Source organism: Colletotrichum scovillei (assembly GCF_011075155.1).
Source record: "Colletotrichum scovillei strain TJNH1 chromosome Unknown Contig00003, whole genome shotgun sequence".
In the NCBI taxonomy this organism is placed as follows: domain Eukaryota; kingdom Fungi; phylum Ascomycota; class Sordariomycetes; order Glomerellales; family Glomerellaceae; genus Colletotrichum; species Colletotrichum scovillei.
Genome location: NW_023336261.1, coordinates 937,217 through 956,914, shown reverse-complemented (window position 1 = coordinate 956,914; position 19,698 = coordinate 937,217). Strand labels below are relative to the sequence as shown.

At 53.0% G+C, this 19,698-nt stretch overlaps 6 protein-coding genes across 6 annotated transcripts; 5 read left to right on the top strand and 1 right to left on the bottom strand.

The window, feature by feature from the left end:
- Positions 1 to 13: 13 nt before the first annotated feature.
- HER10_EVM0001317 (uncharacterized protein) lies at positions 14 to 1,093 on the top strand (the record flags this gene model as incomplete). Its single annotated transcript, XM_035471072.1, has 4 exons — positions 14 to 551; positions 582 to 730; positions 796 to 939; positions 995 to 1,093. The coding sequence occupies 4 exons, from the start codon at positions 14 to 16 to the stop codon at positions 1,091 to 1,093; spliced, it is 930 nt and encodes a 309-aa protein (XP_035335643.1).
- A 1,249-nt stretch (positions 1,094 to 2,342) lies between these two features.
- HER10_EVM0011905 (glycosyl hydrolase family 3 N terminal domain-containing protein) lies at positions 2,343 to 4,819 on the top strand (the record flags this gene model as incomplete). Its single annotated transcript, XM_035481317.1, has 5 exons — positions 2,343 to 2,469; positions 2,535 to 2,851; positions 2,915 to 3,260; positions 3,320 to 4,051; positions 4,107 to 4,819. The coding sequence occupies 5 exons, from the start codon at positions 2,343 to 2,345 to the stop codon at positions 4,817 to 4,819; spliced, it is 2,235 nt and encodes a 744-aa protein (XP_035336621.1).
- Positions 4,820 to 7,635: 2,816 nt separating this feature from the next.
- On the top strand, positions 7,636 to 9,799 carry HER10_EVM0004620 (GMC oxidoreductase; the record flags this gene model as incomplete). Its single annotated transcript, XM_035474256.1, has 1 exon — positions 7,636 to 9,799. The coding sequence occupies exon 1, from the start codon at positions 7,868 to 7,870 to the stop codon at positions 9,797 to 9,799; it is 1,932 nt and encodes a 643-aa protein (XP_035335957.1). The 5' UTR covers positions 7,636 to 7,867.
- Positions 9,800 to 12,505: 2,706 nt separating this feature from the next.
- Positions 12,506 to 14,205, top strand: HER10_EVM0011305 (zn 2cys6 transcription factor; the record flags this gene model as incomplete). Its single annotated transcript, XM_035480740.1, has 7 exons — positions 12,506 to 12,621; positions 12,681 to 12,807; positions 12,878 to 13,139; positions 13,198 to 13,629; positions 13,693 to 13,799; positions 13,858 to 13,957; positions 14,030 to 14,205. The coding sequence occupies 7 exons, from the start codon at positions 12,506 to 12,508 to the stop codon at positions 14,203 to 14,205; spliced, it is 1,320 nt and encodes a 439-aa protein (XP_035336562.1).
- A 345-nt stretch (positions 14,206 to 14,550) lies between these two features.
- HER10_EVM0006996 (oxidoreductase) lies at positions 14,551 to 15,729 on the bottom strand (the record flags this gene model as incomplete). The annotated part of the gene is made up of 4 exons (XM_035476563.1): positions 14,551 to 14,682; positions 14,731 to 15,068; positions 15,128 to 15,353; positions 15,406 to 15,729. 4 exons carry the CDS (start codon positions 15,727 to 15,729, stop codon positions 14,551 to 14,553), a joined length of 1,020 nt encoding a protein of 339 aa, XP_035336177.1.
- Positions 15,730 to 16,846: 1,117 nt separating this feature from the next.
- On the top strand, positions 16,847 to 19,472 carry HER10_EVM0003716 (uncharacterized protein; the record flags this gene model as incomplete). The annotated part of the gene is made up of 7 exons (XM_035473381.1): positions 16,847 to 17,041; positions 17,282 to 17,292; positions 17,376 to 17,469; positions 17,550 to 18,406; positions 18,493 to 19,095; positions 19,250 to 19,349; positions 19,421 to 19,472. The coding sequence occupies exons 1-7, from the start codon at positions 16,989 to 16,991 to the stop codon at positions 19,470 to 19,472; spliced, it is 1,770 nt and encodes a 589-aa protein (XP_035335858.1). The 5' UTR covers positions 16,847 to 16,988.
- Positions 19,473 to 19,698: the final 226 nt, after the last annotated feature.

Sequence of the window (19,698 nt, the reverse complement as noted above, 5' to 3'; positions counted from 1 at the left end):
CTCAATGTTCTCCATGGCCCCGAAATCACCGACTCCGTCCATTTCGCATCTCATCTCGTCTTATCCGATCTTGTCCATCCTCGCGGAATATGTTTCAGCCTTGGACCTTCTTCACATAGCTCAGACGAACCGTAACCACCACGCCCACATCCTTGGTTCCCGTACAATATTCCAGAAGCTGAAAAGCCTCTGTCTCTGCGATGGCCGCGGCTTAGTGCAACGCCAAAACTTTAGCGGACGCTACTGTCCCAACTACTGGACTCTTCTCTGCGGCCTCCCTCCCATGGTTGTCGGGGACGAGGAAATCGAAGTCAAGCTGTACAACATCAAATGCGACGAGGCTGGAGCTCTGCCCTGCCGGAGATGTGGAATCAACGTCTGTGAGGAGTGCAGGTACTATGATCGGCTTCTGTCCGTGGAGGAAAGCTATGTCGAGCCGCGCTACAACTGGCGCCCTCTCAACATCATGTGTCTTTGCCGCGATTGTGACTTCCAGCTCGAAGATGATAATCGGAAGCTACAACTCAGCGACACATGCGATTGCAATCTATGTCTGAGGTGGCTTTGTACCAAATGTGAAGACGCGCAGAGAAAAGAGACCACAGCGTATTACGACACGCGAACTCAGGAAGCGTCGGGCCAGAACAATGTGCTCAACCAACCAGAGGAATGGGGTCCCGATGAAGCCTCGGAGACCAAGCAACTCGAGATATATGGCAAATGGCGCAATGTGAGTTCCCGTCAATTGAGCAACGTGAGTAGTTGCTTTACACCTGCTAACAGCTCTACCGTCAGTTCTATTGCCCTTGCGGTGCTGGCGTTGCGCAAGAGACCGTCCCAAGATGCACTTGGTGCAAGCGCCGTGTCAAGAGCCAGGACGAATGGTTAGATGAAAGAAACCAGCTTGCCCGACTTGATAAACCGGGAGGTTCGTTCTATGTATGTTCAAATCTACGTGTGGGGGGTTGGAAGCACCCACTTACAGTTCTTGCAGAACCCGGACCACCCACCCTTCGTCATGGATACCAGCTATAACTATCCTACTCCATATCCGAGGCTGGGGTACATTCGGCCTGGGGACGACGTCTCGTGATGATCTTCATCTTTTTGCCGAGGTTGCTCTTCCGTTAGAGCACACTGCTCGAGACAATTATGCCCGAGTCGTGTGTGGCCGCCCTCCCGTCATCGGTGGTAATCCATGGCATAGTCGCGACAGACATGACACGAGAGATTTCACTCCAGAACCCATACACCACGCCACTCGGACGAACCAACAGGGGATCACAACCTTCTTCCATCTGAAATAGACCAGCATGGACGAAGGACCAATCGGACCGGCTCGCTTATACGTCTTGCTTGCACACTCGTCGTGAGTAGGACGTTCTCACAACCGGTGTTTTCCCGATGGCTACCACCCCACCGCGTTCATCGACGATGGTCGAAGAGTATTGTGTGAATTGATACTTACAAACCGACTTCGGACACGAGTTTACCAACTTCATTGCCGAAGAGCTTCCCGTCCCAGGACTCAAACCAATCCAGAAGTGGAATTCGACCAGTCCCAATCTTACGACGTTCCCCGCATTCTCCCACATGCCGGCATCGCATCGCGCTGGAGATGCGGAGGTGACATGGGAATACTCTCCGATATTGCTACCTATAATACCTGCCATCTACAACAACCCCGGTCGTTCCATTCTCCATTCTCCATTCCCCACGATTTCCCCGCGCGCCGAAGAAAAATACCGCCGAAGAGCCTCCAGGCTGCATGGAATATCTCCAGACGAACTACTCGTGGCCTGGCTTCGCATCCTTAGCTGGTTGAACCTGCGATGGGACTACCAAAACTAGGCAAACTAGCCACCAACGGCCATCCACACCTTTCTCCCCCGCACCGTTGAGAGATGGCACCAACAACGTGGACCGACATGGAGTTTTTCCCGACTTGGGGAGACATGGGGTTTCCCCACAGACTACTACCGTAAAAAGCTTGCCCAAGCGGCCGGCGTCGCATCGTTGATGAGATCATCATTGTGTCTTTTAACTGCTGGAAGACGGATTCCGAGTGGAGGTGGATCTGGCTGCGGCGAAAAGTTGGATGTGATCATGGGAACACCGTCGACTAGGGAGAAGGGCCGACGGCGTGCACACTACTGCGCAGCGGTGCCGGGGACTAGATGTCGGCCGTCGACTCATCTCAGTCCGAGGAGACGTTGGACAGATGACGAGGGAAAAGTCGCGACGCGTGGGAAAGTTCTTAAGTGGTTGAATTTCCTGCGGACGGGAACCATGGAGAAGTGAGCCTGCAAGCTCAAGCTGTGCTCTTCAATTGGGCCCTCAACATGGTCAACAACTTGATTTCAACGTTGGCGACGGCCCTTGCTGGCCTCACGCTCTGCGCCGCTCAAGATAGCTATACCAATGAGACAGATCCTTACTATGGCCAAAGTCCAGCTGTCTACCCCACACGTCAGTACCGAGTTCTCTCTTGACCTGAGCATACCGTGACACGAACCTAACCAAGAACCAAATAGCCGTGGGAAACGGAACGACCAATGAGAAATGGGCCACAGCGTACCAGCGCGCAAAGTCCCTCGCCGCTCAGATGACAGTCGAGGAACTCGCAAACTTCACCCACGGCTGGGGTGGCCTCTGCACCGGCAACACAGGCTCCGTTCCTCGTCTCGGCATCGAGCCCATCTGCCTCCAAGACGGCCCCGATGGCGTCCGCGCGCAGGAATTTGTCTCGGCGTTCCCCTCCGGCATCCACCTCGGCGCGACGTGGGACAGGAACCTCTCGTATGCCTACGGCGAGGCCCTGGGCGCCGAGTTCCGCGGCAAGGGTATCAATGTCGGCCTTGGACCCGTCGGCGGACCCCTGGGTCGTATTGCGCGCGGCGGCAGAAACTGGGAGGGTCTGAGTAATGATCCGTACCTGTCGTCTGTTGGCGTCGGTGGTATTACCAAGGGCATGCAGGACGCTGGAACCATTGCGTGCCCGAAGCACTGGATTCTCAACGAGCAGGAGTACCGCCGGAACCCAAGTGTTGAGGAAGGAGAGGCCGGATCATCCAATGTTGACGATAGGACGTTGCATGAGCTCTATGTTTTCCCGTTCATGGATGCGTTGAAGGAGGGCGCTGCGTCGGTTATGTGCTCTTACAACCGCGCCAACAACTCGTACGGCTGCCAGAACTCCAAGTTGCTCAATGGAGTTCTCAAGACTGAGCTCGGGTTTGAAGGGTTCGTTGTCAGCGATTGTAAGTTTCTCTTCCCTTCTGTTCTGGGTCTCCATCGCCGTTGCTTACAATTACCAAAGGGGGCGCACAACACGCCGGCGTGGCAACCGCAAACGCAGGTCTCGACCTGGTCATGCCGAACGAAGCTTTCTGGGGCGCATCCCTCGTCGAGGCAGTCAACAACGGCAGTGTCACCCGCGAGCGCGTCGAGGACATGACGACAAGGATCCTCGCGGCATGGTATTACATCGGTCAGGACAGCGACGACTACCCCGCTGTCGGCGCCTACTCGAACCTTCAGAAGCACGCGCCCGTCGACGTGCAGAATGGTCACAAGGCAATCATTCGCGAGATCGGCGCCGCCGGTACAGTGCTCGTGAAGAACGTCAATGGCACGTTGCCGTTCAAGAACCCTAAGTTCTTGACGGTGTACGGTTACGATGCTACCTTGCCTCCCACACCGTGGGGCAGCACGAGCTATGGCCCGTCATGGGGTACCGTACTGGCGGATACCTTCAATGGGACATTGCTTTCTGGCGGCGGCTCCGGAACGACGACGCCGCCGTATGTTATTACTCCTTTCCAGGCCATCCAGGACCGTGTTATTGCGGACGGCGGGGTGGTCAAGTGGGATTTCTACTCTGAGAACCCGCAGCCCAACTACGTCAACTCGGAGGCATGTCTGGTCTTTATCAACGCGTGGGCTTCGGAAGGGTATGACCGACCCAGCCTGACGGACGAATTCAGCGATAACTTGGTCAACAACGTCGCGGCCAACTGCTCCAACACGATTGTCGTGCTGCACTCTGCCGGTTAGTCTTGTGCTTACTGTCTAGCATAGCCATCGCTAACCAAAACTTCCTACAGGAACCCGCGTTGTCGAAGCCTGGGCAGACCACCCCAACGTGACAGCAATCCTCTTCGCCGGCCTACCCGGGCAGGAATCGGGCAACTCCCTCGTCGACATCCTCTACGGCGACGTCAATCCCAGCGGTAGACTCCCCTACACCGTCGCCCGCGCCGAGTCAGACTACGGAAACCTCCTCAACTCGACCGTCGAAGCAGGCCCGTTCCCACAGGACGATTTCACCGAGGGCCTGTTCATCGATTACCGCGCCTTCGACCGCGACGGCATCTCGCCTCGCTACGAATTCGGCTTCGGGCTATCGTATACTACCTTTGGCTACTCTTCCCTCTCCGCGAGTCCCGCGTCGGGCGTGAGCGCCGGCGTGCCGGATCCGAGCGTCGCGATCGTGCAGGGCGGACACCCCGCCCTCTGGGAGGAAGTCGTCTCCGTGAGCGTGACGGTGCAGAATACGGGCGGCGTGGGCGGTCACGAGGTCGCGCAGCTGTATGTTGGTATTCCCGTCGAGGGCACGCCCGCGAAGCAGTTGAGGGGCTTTGAGAGGGTGTATGTCGAGGCAGGCGGGAGCGCGACGGTGGAGTTTGCGCTGACGAGGCGGGATCTGAGCTTTTGGGATGTGAGTGCGCAGCAGTGGCGGTTGAGTGAGGGTGAGTACGGTGTTTGGGTTGGGGCTAGTAGTCGGGATTTGAGGGTGAATGGGACATTTACTATTTGAGTGAGAGTGGATAAGATGTTGGAGGTTCGTTCGTTACTTTACTCTAATGGTATCACGGGGTGCAGAAGGGTAGCTCGAGGTAGTTGTAATGATGATGATGATAATCAATGTGGCCGCATATTGCGTTCCAATACATACACTGCCAGGAACGAGAAATCCATACCTCTCTCACAGACAATAGCTTTTTGCAATAATTGCACAGGACTTTGGTTGAAGTCGTTCATTAAGAAATAGAGGGGAGATATTAGACTTCGTGCATACATACCATTCTCCAAAGTGCCGGGTCGCAGTCGCGGAATCGCAGGCCATCCCCGAAAAGCTTCATTCGAACTCTGTACTTACCCACCCAACTGGACACCACCAACCGTGCTATTGCACACCTCTCCACGAGATTCCAAAACTAAATGAAGGAACTACGTTGAAATCATCAAAGATGGGAGGGGCCTAAGATAATTCATGGTGGAATGCAAAAAGTTTACCAGCGTGATGCATCCGCCGGTAATCGAAACCGGGTCCCTTGCTGATCCGAGGAATGGAAGGCAAGGATGATAACCACTACACTACAGATGCTGGTTGTTAAAATCTGGGGCCTCTAGCTTGTTCTTGAAGGCTTGACTTTGTGGTCAGAGCTTCGCAAGGTGGGTCCCAGCGGCGGTGGACCGCGGATTGCCGAGCGGCCAATCAGATAGCCGCATCTACAGAGCTCCCATTCCCTTCCGGCTCAGCCAACGAGCTCACCGGAAGGTTTGTTCCTCCCACCAGGCAAATAACGTAGCCAAAACATCAAGTCTTCCCGAGTCAACAGCACAGCCAACGGCGAAAAAAGATGCACTTGTGCTGCACGATTTGGACTTCGGCATATTAAGCTTATTCGCGACTCCGCTCCACGAATCCTCCACTCCCTCTACCTTACCTCTAGCTTGATTCGGCAACCATGTCGTCTCAACGAGGCAGCGCGGGCTGGTGATAGTAAGAGTGCGAGAACCTCGCAACAGAAAGCTTCACATCATTTGCCCGACATTGAATCCAGTCCGTGCTGTCAGTTGACGGGCAACGGTGAAGGGATCCGAGGCTGGGAAGTCAGTGCGAATGTGCGAGGTCGCGACAACGTGGCTGGGACTGGGAAGCCGGTCGATCTTTGTCCAACCTCTAGGGGTACCACGTCAACGAGCAAGGACTGTCGATCTTTTGACGAGCGATTCATTGCTTTCGCACGTGGACAGCAAGATATTCGCAAACCTCGCTGTATCGATTCTTCCCATCCTTGTCGTCTTTTCAAGTCCGTTGGGGTCTCGGAGCATTCTATGTCCGCTAGATACGGGACGCTTGAAAGGGAGGGACACGGGAAGAAGCAAGAAACAGGGAGGATATGCTGACGCCCTGACATGACCTCGAATGCTACCCTTCACTCGCCTTGACAATGGTAAAGATATCTCCAAACTCAGCGTGCTTCCTCCTTGGACGGCAGACGCTCTGATGGGCATTGACGCAAGATGTGATAGAGAAGGGCCGGTTGAGATGTTCTCGACAACAGTTGCCGCTCAACAACAAATCCAAATTGACAATCTCGCCCCAACTCCATTATTGCCCAAATCGCTTTGCGGAAAACGAGCCGCTTAGCCTCCCACCGGCTGAAGAATCACTCCTACGCCATCTCCGTCATGTTGAGTCGCCCGCCCGCTGTCAGTCTCACAACTTACCTCGGTAGCTTCCATCACTTCGCGCGTAACGCATCATCTCGCAGTCTCAGTCTTGCATGAGATCCCGAACCACCCCTCTCGACGGAGGACATTCACGGCCGAACCAAACCTGCATGGCAGACTACGGAGTACAGAACTGCAGTGAGTGCAGTGCGGGGAAGACCCGCCAATTCAAGATTCAGTGTTGCATTGCAGCGCTCACGGCGGAGAGTGAGGCAAGCACTAACCAAAGACTAGTGAGCCGCCATCACTGAAAGAGGAGTGCTAATAGTCTCGGCAGATTGCTAGAGCACTGCTGTATGCGACAATGATCGTCATCGCAGCCACCTCCGAAAAGTTGAAGCCGCCTGCGAACGCCGTTCCGCACGTCTAATGTCGTCCTCGAGGTCGTTGAACTGCTGGCGTTGAGAGCATGGGATACCCTGTCCGGCGAAGGGCCATCCCGCGCAGTCTAGTGAACTGTAAATTTTCCCCAGTCCAAGGGGGCAAAACAGCAACCTCAAGACGTCCTCCACGACCTGCGAGCATTCGGACGACAGGGATCCAAAAGTTGAGATGAGGACTGTGCAAGGAATGGCCCGATTGAGGGACTGCTATTTCTGCATCAGATGATCTGTGGTGCTCAACACGAGCGCAGCCCCGAAGTAACACAACATCGACAGCTTCTCGATCCGATATTCTTCTTCCAGATGGACCAATCTGATGTTCTCCTATCAGCTTTCTTCTCTCACTGGCTTCTTCGCTTCAGGAGGAAAAAACTCAATATCTTACCAACCTTTCGTGCCTGGCCTGATACTTGAGGTTCTCGTATCCCTTGATAAACCTTCACCGCTTCTTAAAGCCCCTTGATCTGGTTTGGAATTCGCAGATATCTACAATGTCGTCACTGTCCTTTGTCTCTCTCAAAAGACAACTCAAAAGCTTGACTCGATCAAGCACGAAAGGGAGGCGCCAGTAATGTCTTGGCGGGCCGAGCCAGTGACCCCGCGCCGAGAAGGCCCGGAACAGTGTCCGGGTTATCGACTAATTCTAAGCGCAGAGGCGCGGACATGGATCAGGGTGGCATTCTTCGTCATGCCGAGTCCCTGGAGATTAATTGCCCACTAGCTGACTCCCGAAAGAGATCACCACCATGTGCGCCTATTTGTTTCTCGTCGATCGTGGCTTATAAGAGCTGGCGATCCCTCGTGGGATGGGTATACAGATCTGCAAGTAATTACGGATACCTCGGCGTCGACGAATCTCTCAAGGTGTGTATTATCCCCAAGTTTTCCATCGTCCTCAAGATTTCCCATGTCTAACTCGACCTACAACTCTAGTCAAGCCGCTTTCCACACAAGACATCGCCATGAGGTTAACAAATCTCTTCGGCCTCCTGGCCGCTTCAACAAGTCTCGTCGCCGCTGTCGACCTGACCGGCTATGAGTTCATCGTGGTCGGCTCCGGCGCCGGCGGCGGTGTCTTGGCCGCCCGTCTCGCCCTCGCCGGCCGCAAGACCCTTCTCATCGAAGCCGGCGACGACCAGGGAGCCAACGAGAACTACACTGTCCCAGCCTACCAAGCGAAGTCCACCGAAGATGATGCCATGGCATGGGATTTCTTCGTTCGTCACTACGCCGACGAGGCAAGGCAAGCTCGCGACTTCAAGACCACATACGAGACACCAGGCGGCGGCGAGTACACCGGCCTCAACCCGCCGTCCGGCTCCAAGATGAAGGGAACTCTGTACCCTCGCTCTGGCACCCTCGGAGGCTGCACCGCCCACAATGCACTCATTGCTGTCTACCCTCACCGCTCCGACTTTGACTACATCGCCAGCCTCACCGGTGATTCATCCTGGTCAGCAGACAACATGCGAAACTACTTCATCCGCATGGAGAACAACCGTTATCTCCTTCCCGGTGTCCCAGGCCACGGATACAATGGCTGGTACAGCACCGAGACAGCGCCTCTCAACCTTGCTCTGCTTGACCCTCAACTCCTGAGCCTTGTTACCGGAGGCGCATTCGCCCTCGGAAACGAGACAAACTTGGTCTTTAACATCGCCACCCTGCTCGCTGGCGATGGTAACAACGTAGCCGCCAGCCGCGACACGACGCCAGGCTTCTACCAGATCCCCATCTCCTCCAACGACGCCCACCGTGTCGGCTCCCGCGAGTTCATCGTCGCCGTCCGCGACGCCAAGACCATCACCGGCGCGAAGCGTTACCCCCTCGACGTCCGGACGAGCTGCCACGTAACCAAGGTTCTCTTCGACAACTCCTCCCCGCCCAAAGCGACGGGCGTAGAGTTCCTCGACGGAAAATACCTATACCGCGCAAGTCCCCGCTCTCGCAACGCCGGCGCTGGTACCCGCGGCACAGCAACGGCCTCCCGCGAAGTCATCATCGCCGGCGGCGCCTACAACTCCCCGCAGATCCTTAAGCTCAGTGGCATCGGCCCGGCCGCCGAGCTGCGCAAGTTCAACATCCCCGTCGTCAAAGACCTCCCCGGCGTCGGCACGAACCTGCAAGATCACTACGAAATCGCCGTCCAGGGTCGCACGCCCGCCGACTTTAGCGCTCTTAACGGTTGCACCTTCGGCTTCAACGGTCAATCCGACCCGTGCCTCGCGCGCTGGAACACCCCTATCCTCGGTGACCGCGGCATCTACGAGTCCTCAGGCTTCGCGGCGACAATGTTCTACAAGAGCAGCACCACCGAGCGAAACGAGTGGGACGTGTTCGCGTTCGGTGGACCCGTCAACTTTAGGGGCTACTTCCCCGGCTACAGCGTGAACGCGACCATTGAGCACGACTGGTTCACCTGGGCGATTCTCAAGTCGCACCCGCGTAACACGGCCGGCTCGGTGACGCTGCGCACGGCTGATCCGCTCGATGTGCCGGATATTCTCTACAACTACTTTGATACCGGCTCCGGCAACGCTGAGGCGGATTTGCAGGCTATGACGGAGACCGTGAAGCTCACTCGCGATGCGTTCAAGCGCCAGTTGGTGCCCATCAGGGAGGAGTTGCCTGGTGCGGGCGTCCAGGGTGACGCGGCTGTGAAGCAGTACATCAAGGATACGGCGTGGGGTCACCACGCATCGTCGACGTGTCCTATCGGTGCTGATAATGATCCGATGGCTGTGCTCGACTCCAGCTTCAGGGTGCGTGGTGTCAATGGCTTGAGGGTCGTTGATGCATCGGTGTATCCTCGCATTCCTGGCACGTTCACCGCTGTGTCTACGTACATGGTCGGTGAGAAAGCTGCTGATGTGATCTTGAGCCAGAATCAGTAGATGATGAGGAGGTGGGAAGCGGATCTGGGAGGCCTTTTGTTGATATCAGCGTGCTTTTGTGTTTCAGGTAGCAGCAATGCGCTTAATATGATTAATCTCTCTACTTGCCTTTTCTTAAGACACAGATTCCGTGAAAGTGATTGATCTATACCGAAGTCAACCTGATACAATTGTAGGGATCTTAACACGCTCTTCAGTGGTAGTGGTCCTGACTTCAATGGCGCCTCTCGTCTGACTGATTTGGAACCGCAACAGCTTCAGGTAATAGTCCACTCTGCCAGAGACCGCATACTTTACCCGAGCTCTAAGGATTTAGGAAATGCTTGTTCGCATTCCGCCATTTGGTATGAGTCTCCTCATTGTTTCTACCTCACTTCTGCCAAATTTAATCATCCGTGAATGCGAGGGCAATATCTCCTCGCCCAACGGCCCCACCTAAGCTTGTCTCTTCAGGCCCGTCAATCAAGAAAGTCATGGCTAGTTTCACTTTGAGAGGGCCACTCAAGAGAATGAGCCTAGAGCCTATGAGGCCTCTGAAGACCTGCTCACTAAGATATCAGAGAAGGCAGACTGACTGTCTGCGTTCACCAAAGCTATTCCTTTCTTCCAAAACCGTACCATTTTGATTTCACTGGCAAGGCTGACTGAGTCCACGATGGAACCGCATGAGATCTGATCCGGAGGAGCGTCATTTCAGTCCTGGCCGCCAATCCTTTGGAACCGTTCGCGAGGGTACAGTGATTACACGTAGCCATGCCAATGCGTTCAGATCGATTTACTTCCTCTGAAACCACGTATCGGCATGGCGTCGTAGTCCGTCTTTTCCAATTCACCAGGCCTGCTGAAACGCATATACGGCGCTACGCAGAGTGTTGCTCCCAGAGTCAATCCGCGCTCTGCAACCTTTCTGCGCAATAAACAAGTCGAGCCCATGGTCTCATGATAATCACCGATTATGACTGGAGCTCATCCTCGCTTACCAATGCTGGAAGTCATCGACCTGGTAGCTCAATGCCAGATTCTCTAGATGCACCTAACGAATGACTCCACAAGAAATACTCGTGGAGCTTAGCGATGGGTGGAAAATCGCCTTGCCAGCATTTCCCCTCCAAATCTCATGCGGGATGCGAAGTATTCTTCGTACATGTATCGTCCATTCGGCTTCTTGCAACTAGATGTGTTACTAAACTTGTGTCACTACATAAAGATCGATTCCAAGACCATGGACACATAAGTCCGTGATTATCCTTTGCGAGCGACTTCTCTTAACGCCGAGGTTTGACTTGCCGGCCGACCTGCCGGCCGGGCAACTCTAAAGCAATTGGCTGCTTCGGCTAGATCCATCTCAAAGTTGGCTTGGCGAGCGTGATATGAACCTTGGCAGTGCACCGGCAACTTATTATTTATGGATATAGAACCGGGGGTGGGTCGCGGATCGGTCCAGTTGCCGATAATCCACGACTCATTGGAGTTGGCTTGCCATTTATTCTTCATTTTGGCAGGAAGTCCCACTATATGGCCATCAGCCATCTCCGTGGCGCTCCGTGGCTTTACAGTGTTAGTCATTCCATCGTGACACTTCGGTCCGAGTCCTTCTAGACTTCTGTACGTCATCCCAGTAAGTACCTTGCCACAGGATCTCGTACTACGACTCCGACTCGTGCTAGGAGGGTTATTTGAGTCTGCAAAGATATACACACATGTCATTAGGATGTCGAAACTGACCACTACAATATGAACGGTGGGATACGCATCAAATCCAGAATGTTGCAAACCACGAGTGTCCAGTATGTTTATGATTGGAATTCACCGATGCTGCATGTTTATCTTCGCCGCCCTGTTTCGTAGCAATTGCATCATAGTCACAAAAGAGCCTTAGCGGCACGTCTCTTACACCGGGAAAGTGCTAATCGAAAAGACCTCAATAGCTTGATGTATGCCATCTTCAAATATGTCATTGAGATAAATTAAGTAGATAGCCAAATCGCCAACCTAGGGTTCGAGTACATCTGTAGGTTTAGTGGAGAGCCAGTGATCTGTGTAAAGCTACAGAAGTTAAAGCTGCATAATCGAGTTTCACGTGTTAACCGAAGTCTGAGCGCAATGAGATGACAGCCATCTCGTGCGTTGATACTGCCCGCCTTGAACCGGAATATGCTTAATTCGTGAGTAAATGACTCAACTGGAAAGCACCTAAGTCACCGGCAATTAAAAAAGGTTTCTACTGATCGATCTCATTGGATATTCTTCAGAAACAACATAATAACGTTTGAGATTCTACATGATCTTGAACTTTAGTGATATTTTCAGCTTCGAGAACAACGACGCTGAAGTGACGCCTGAGGTCGCGGACTACTCCGTGTCGGCTCCATGAAAAGCGGGGTTATTATTATTGGGCCTTCGGCCTACGGGTAGCTCCTTTAGAACAGGCGAAAAGATCCAACAGGGTAATCTTTCCCTCTCCGCACCGCCACATCCTAGCCCGAAAGAGGAAATGTAATCCGCCAAACTCCGCGTACATTTTCCTACGCGAAGTCCACATCTCTACGAATAGCCGTACGTGTATCCGTAACCATCAGACCTATTGTAACAACCCCTGGTCCAGACGCCTGTCTGAGTATGTGCAGCTTGATGACTTTTGTCCATCTCGGCTCGAGTACGACAACATCAACTTGCCTCAAGACAGCATCGCGGGCATGTTGAGGGATGTCTGAGCATGATTCGCCCGGCGAGATATGGAAGAGTCCTCTGCCGTCGCTCCTAGACATCAGCGTTGCGAGGCGGGCTGGCCAAAGAGGCCTAGATGAAGATATAGTCGCAAAGTAAGTCTGAAGCGTTGCGTTACGTTTCAAGTATTGTTGACGTAGTGATACAGAGACAGTCAGGATGACTCTTTCCAATCCATCTCAATTGCCCCGTCGTTGAGTCAACATGGCGTCGGAAGACCATTCGAAGACACGGAAAAAGCGAGGTTATTCATGCACTACATTCATGATCTCTCTACATGGGTAAGTAATCGCCTTGAAAGTACATGGACTGAGACATAGTGATCGAGAGCTAATGTTGAGAATTGTACAGGTAGATGTGAGCGATAAACGTCGACATTTCGGAACAGAAGTGCCCAAAAGAGCATGTCATTCACCCCTGCTTGCATACGCGATCATAGCATTGGCATCCCGAAGCCTCTGCTCCATCAAAGGAACCGATGACTCCAAACCTTCTACCTACTACAGCCACGCCTTGCAAATCTTGATCCCGATCCTGGGCAGCTCTACAGAGGCCCTTAACGAAGAAGTTCTGGCGGCGATCGTAATATTGAGACAATACGAAGAAATGACTGGTGAGAGTTGCCAACTTTGGTTACGATTGTCTTTTGGAAACTGACTTTATTTGTCAAGATACTGACTTTGGCGTTCACTTATCCGGCAGCTCTAAGCTTCTCAACTCCATGTTCAGCCTCGCCAGCAAAGGTGGACTGGGAGAAGCAGCAAGCTGGATCGTATTGCGCCAGGACTATTGGGTTGCTCTGGTCAAGTCTCAACCTCTGAGCATCAACTTGGACAGCTATAAAGGCTCAAGCTCCTTCGTCGTTTCTGACCCCGAGTGCCTCGCCAACCGCGCCGTCTTTTTGTGCGCGCAAGCCTGCGCCTACGCATTTCAGCCAACCATGGTCAGAGACCTCGATCGATGGAATAAACTCAATCAGGAGCTGGGAAACTGGCTCGTCTCAAACCCTTGGCATGCGGATCCTCTTTGGGTAGACCCGCCGCATGACACCAGTGCCAATGGATCTGCTTTCCCAACAGTGTGGATGACGCATCCTGCGCATGGTGAGACTCAATATTGACAGTCCGCCTTATTTCTTTGTTGAAGCTAACAACTTGTGCATTCAGTGGTGGGATACCAACATTACAGTCTTGCACGCATGATCTTACACATTTTCAACCCATACCTAAGCAAACCGAGTCTTGATACCTTTAGGCGGAGAAGGGAGTCAGAGGTGAGTCGGGAGTTCTGAGCCTTTGGTATCAACCTACCATCAGACTAACACCGCTCAGCAAGCAGTTCTGGACAACTTTCGTCTGCTTCTAGGCCTCGCGATTAGCAATCCGCTGGTAGTAAACGCCAGCTTTACAGCTGCCCATGCATTGAGAGCTTGTAAGCGCCCCTGCCTGATACTGACATGAATGAGCATATGATTAACTAGTGCGTCCGTGTTCGCATTTACAGGTGGCATATATCTCACGGACCCCAAAGAGCAACGCGAAAGCCTAGATTTGCTCGACAAGATACATCAACGGACTGGATGGCGCACGAAGGACTTGGAGGAGAAACTGAACTCTCAGTGGTCACAAGATAGTTGCAACAGTGCCTTTGGGCATCTTTTTGCAGAGGCTCGGAAGTGATAAAACCGAAAGTCTCCTCGGCCTTGCTTGTCTCTATCACATTTTCCCGGGGAGCAGAAGCCTTGAGCCAATGTCTAGGACGGACGTTAGGCTTCGGTAGAGTCAATGCTGCCTGCGGGCGATGTCTGTTTCCTGGCAAGGAATCATAGTCTATAAATCAAAACCTAGCTTTGAATCTACCTTTATCCCGAAGTTTGTGCGTATGGGTCTACATACCCTTTTGTATAAAGCAGTCAACCGGCAGTGAGCAGACTGGTACATCATCTTTAGTAAACAGCAACTGATCAAATACTTTCTATTTCATTAAGCAATAGAGAACTTTCTATCTGTCCCCCATAACATTGTCTACAACTTCGCCTGCTTCTCAAGGCGCCGGCCAATCTCGTCGAAGTACAACTTCTTGCCTGACTCCAGTGCCTCTTGCAGGTAAGACCCAATCTGGACAGCCTTGACAGCGTTGGTCAACTTGAGAGGCAACTTGGTGTTGTCAAGTGCAGCGGCAGTGAATTCGTTTGCCTCCTGGACAAAGGCATACTCGAAGCGACCGTAGTAATGCGCGGGAACCTCCCTTGTAATACCCTGGGGCCCATAGTAGTTGACAAAGTTGGCTTGGGGGTTTCCATTGACTGTGAGCTTGCCGCCGGTGCCAATGAGCTCTGTGGTATCCTCTTGTCCGTGCGCCATCATACGCGAGTTGTAGAAGTAGGCGATCTTGCCGCCCCAGAACTCAACAATGCCGACGGCATTATCGCAATCGCCGTGCTCCTTAAGTTCGGGAGAAACAGCTGTGATGCCGGATGCTGATACCGACTTGACTTGGGAGTCCTCGCCAAAGAACCATAGTGACAGGTCAATGTCGTGGACTATTGTTGTTGTTAGCAGACGGATCCAATCACGTTTCAATGATCGGGAAGACACTGACCACTCATGTCGACAAAACAGCCGCCGTTCAGGGCCGCATACTTGACAAAGAAGCCACTAGGATCATGCTTGTCACATGTTTGAGATCTGATAACGGAAGGTCTGCCGATCAAGCCCGTCTCGATTTTCTCAAAGGCGTCTCTGTATGATGAGTCGAAACGGCGGGAGAAGCCGCACATGACCTTGAGATGAGGCTTGTGCTGGGCAGCAGTGACGACCTCCATGGACTATGGAGTGTAAGCAATGAGTTCAAAAGATTGATGGTCGGAAGCTACTGACTTTGGCCAGGTCGAGAGAGATGGGCTTCTCGCATAGGACATGAAGATCCTTGTTGATGGCCTTGATAGCCTGGTCGGCATGCACCTTGGTAACGGTGGCAATGACGACGGCTTGGAGGCCCTCGTGAGTGAGCATCTCATCGTAGTCAGTGTAGAGAGTGACTCCGTGAGGCTCCAGCTCCTGTCGTGCCCAAACAAGCTCGTTCTCATCCGGTGTGAAGGCTGCAACGAGCTGCGCGCGGGGGGTGCGGTGCAAGAAGTTGATGGCATGACGCTTGCCCATGCGGCCGAGGCCAGACGCAGCGATTCTGAGTTTCTGGACCATTTTTGTGTATGTGATTCGAGGATAGACAAGCAAGTTTGCTCAGGCGCCTTTGAAGGGGTATGATTGCAGGTGAATCAACAAGATGGATGGAGAAGGAAGACTGGCATGCTGGAACCATCTGGCAGACCAGGCACGAGCTCCTCATCTTATATATGCGAGCAAGACGCTGGCATGCACGAATATGGAGCTTCTACGGTGATTATCTGAACAAGACGTACTCACGATGATACTGAATACGGTTGGAACTTCCTTCCTACCGGTGTTCTGCGGCATTCGGGAAACTGATAGCGCAAGATGCCATGGCTAGAGGCTGAAGCTGTTGCAAACAACATCGAGAAAGGTTGGCTGAACAGGCCAATCATAACCGCCAATTCGTCTGAGCAGTTGTCAGACAACGGAAAGCCTTACCCTTCACGACCAACATGGCATATTTCACGCGCGCCGTGGCGATCCCGAGCGCGGGGAAGTGGGTCCGGGGCAGAGGCCGAGTCAGTGGATCATCTTTTGGGGGTTTCGCTCAAGTTTTACTCTTTTAGTTGAATAGAGCAATGCTTTCCGCAACGGTCTTTTGTTAGACTTGTGTCCAGAAATCCGGGGACTTTTTGAATTTCCATTACCCCAGATAGAGATGAGATCATCATCAACTGAAGCAGTTTCCGATTCCTAGCAGAAACCAGAGGAGTTTCCTTCGCATAAAGACCTTCGTTGGGGGTTGAGGCTCTTCGTAAAGCGGGAACAACAAGATTAGATGAGGATACCCATGCCGCCCATGTTTTTTCCAATAAATTTAGCTTACGGTTCTGATTGCGCCTTCTTCGTGAATCTACGGTGGACTCAATTACGATTGTCCATCAACCCAAAGAACTACATAAGCTCAAACCCAAATTCGGTACCGGACGCCTGCCGGCGTGCAGTAGGCACGGGACTGTTATTGTCACACCTGGCTCTGATGACTTTCACGCGCCATCGGCGACATTCGGCGTTCTTACCGCACGTCTCCAATTATTGTCCCCGCACGGAAATTCCTCCTTAGTTCGCCAGACTTGGATAAAACCGCGCGAAAGGCCCCGGTCCCTCGTCCGTGTTACAATGGTGTGTACATTGGCCACATCCCATACCAGCCGCCAGTTCTTGTTCGCCTTTCCCCCACAAACATGCTGCTCACCTTCTATCGTCCCACCTGAGCCGTTTGCCGCCGCCGAAGAGGAATCGATGCCCTGCAGTGCAAGTGAGAGACAGTCGTTGTTTTCTTGCCTCAAATGCCCACTCCGGGAACCGTAAGGAGGCCGGGCTGCGAAAGCTGTCGCTCAAGGTATGTTCCTCGAATCTATTTGCTCAAGCTGTTATCCATCTGTAAATCATTCCCTCCTTTCTTTGGTAGGAAGGGCAGCCAGTGCCCCGGCCTCTCGGATAGGTTCGCGGAACCCGCGGGGATGGCTGCCATTTCCCTCTGCCGCAGAACCCCTCGCTCCCAGCCCGAGATCGAGAACGGATCGATCTACCGCATGGCCCCGGTCAGTTCACTAATCTGATTTTGTACTGCCTTCCCCAGACATATCAAATGTAAGTGCGGGGGTGGATACGCCCCCTTTCAACAGTGGGAGTATTGACGGCATTCCGTTCCAAAAGCTGACTTATTCATATAGGCGACAAAGGAGCCCCTTGCGGGCAGTGTGTTCGGAAAGGTAGGGCTTGTGTCCGCGGTACCAAGCTCAAGTTCAGACACATTACCGTGCCAAGGTGAACTACTTAACCCCATTCTCTCTTATTAGTTGTCCCCCTACCCCAAAGGCACGCATCTGACTGCTTCCAACCTACAGTGACACAGATGGTAATCGAGGGGAACCCCAATATGAGTTCTCAGATACGCAAAAGTGGTGCCGGGTGTCAGGGAAGAGGATACGCTTCATCGACGAGACTGCCGATATAAACAGCCTCCACAACGATGGGTTCGACTCCGACGACGAAGACTTCATCTCGATCGAAGATTATCCCCCGAGTCCACCACCACCACCACCACCGCGACGGACTAAGAAAAGACAAGATGAATTCGTCAAGCCGTCATCGACCAATCGTCCAAGCCGAAACTCGGACGCCGCCGCCAACGAAACTGGTCAGAGTCCTTTGCCCATCGAGAAAGGCCAGCAGTACCCCTTGACGAAGCTGCCAGCCCTACACCCTCATCCTGCCTTCCGAAGCCCATCGTCAGGCCACCTGGAGTCAGACGATGCGCCGCGGTCCTTCTCACCAGTGCCTCGAAGCGCCATCAGCGAAATTGGTAGCGGGAGCCACTGCGATGACCCCAGCTTGCCCGAGCCGCGTCGATCCTTCAGTTCCGCCAATTTTCCGTTAGAAGACCGTCGTGAGGCAGACTTAGTTCGCCACTTCAGGGAGTTCATCGCGGCCTCGTTCGACTATGGTGACCCGCACAATCGGATCTCGGTTCTCCTTCTGCAACATGCTGCTCTCAGTCCTGTGCTGCTTAATGCTGTCTTAGCTGTGTCGGCAAAGTCAAAAGATGAAGGCGACAGCCTAAACTTCTTTGATAAGCCTGCAGAACGATACTATGATATGACTATGGAGCTTCTACAGCCGGCCTTGGACGGCGCTGTTCCCGAGGTCGACGAGGCACATATTGCTGCTGCCGTTCTGCTCAGGCTTTATGAGAATATTTATAGTACGTCCTCCCACAGCCCAAGGCCATGGTTACATTGCCTGGCTACATGGAACTTGAGAACCTGGCAAAGAATTTGTGACATCAAGCCATGCACTCCGTCTCGCTGACTATCACAATAGTCACACCGTTGTGTCAAAAGACACCCTCAACCCCGATATGGAGGTTCCTTTCCACGCATATCAAGACTCCCGAGCATGGTACTCTCCTGGAGGCCGCAATGTGGGCCTGGATACGCATCGAGATCTTCCGGTCTGTCATGCGAAACGAAAAGTTAGATCTCGAAATAGAGCATGTCGACTTCGATCGCTCCCTTCAACCAGCGGACGATGATATCTGGGCGTGGCGGATGTGCCTCCACACCGTCGACGTACTCAATTACTGCTATGGGGAAAACAAGCCCCGCGAGACCTACGATCAGCTGGTATCCTACGCCACGAAGTGGATGAGGTCAGTTCCAGAGTCGTTCACACCGGTTTTGGTACAAGCCCCATTGCGTGGTAGCCTCTTTCCAGAGATATTCCTATTGAACGACTCCGTCGTAATGGGGCTTCTATTCTATCACATCAACCGCATTCTCTTAACGATACATAATCCCGATGCGCAACGCTTAGCCAAAGTATCTAAACAAGCAGCTCGGTCGATCAATGTAAGTTTCCTTACTTGGGGCCGCAGTTTCTCTGCTCACACATGTGCTGCAGAATGAGATCTTCACCGACGTGAAGATTCTTGCCGGCATGGCAGACTCAATCAGTCCATGCAATCCGGCTCATATGTAGGTTGATGGACTCCCGGGATATTGGCATCATCACTCATTCATCAACAGATCGGCCTGCATGGCCATAGTCTTGGCAGGCGACCGTGTCACCATAAGAGAAGAGCAAGAAGTCCTCTACGAGTTGCTATCAAATACTGCGGATGACTTCAGCTGGGATGTGTCACTGATGTAAATTAATCTGTCCCCTTCGCCGGTATTACCCTTGGAACTTATGACAGACTGCTGACATCTTGAGTTAGACTGGCTCACTTAAAGAAGTCATGGGACTGGCCTGAAGACATGCTCGTATAGCTCGCTTATGGCACATCTTGAGACCATGCCCTCAAACTTGTACACATAACTTTTCTATCCTGTATCAGAAGCACCACCAGCCGCGGTTTCTTCGTCGCATCCCACTGGCCGCTTTCTTTGTGATCTGGTGAATGTCCAATGGTATACGTTCTTAAAATTGTCAACGAGGCCGACTAGATGCCTACGAACATGGGTAGCGCACCGCCCATTGCCAATCATCCCATAT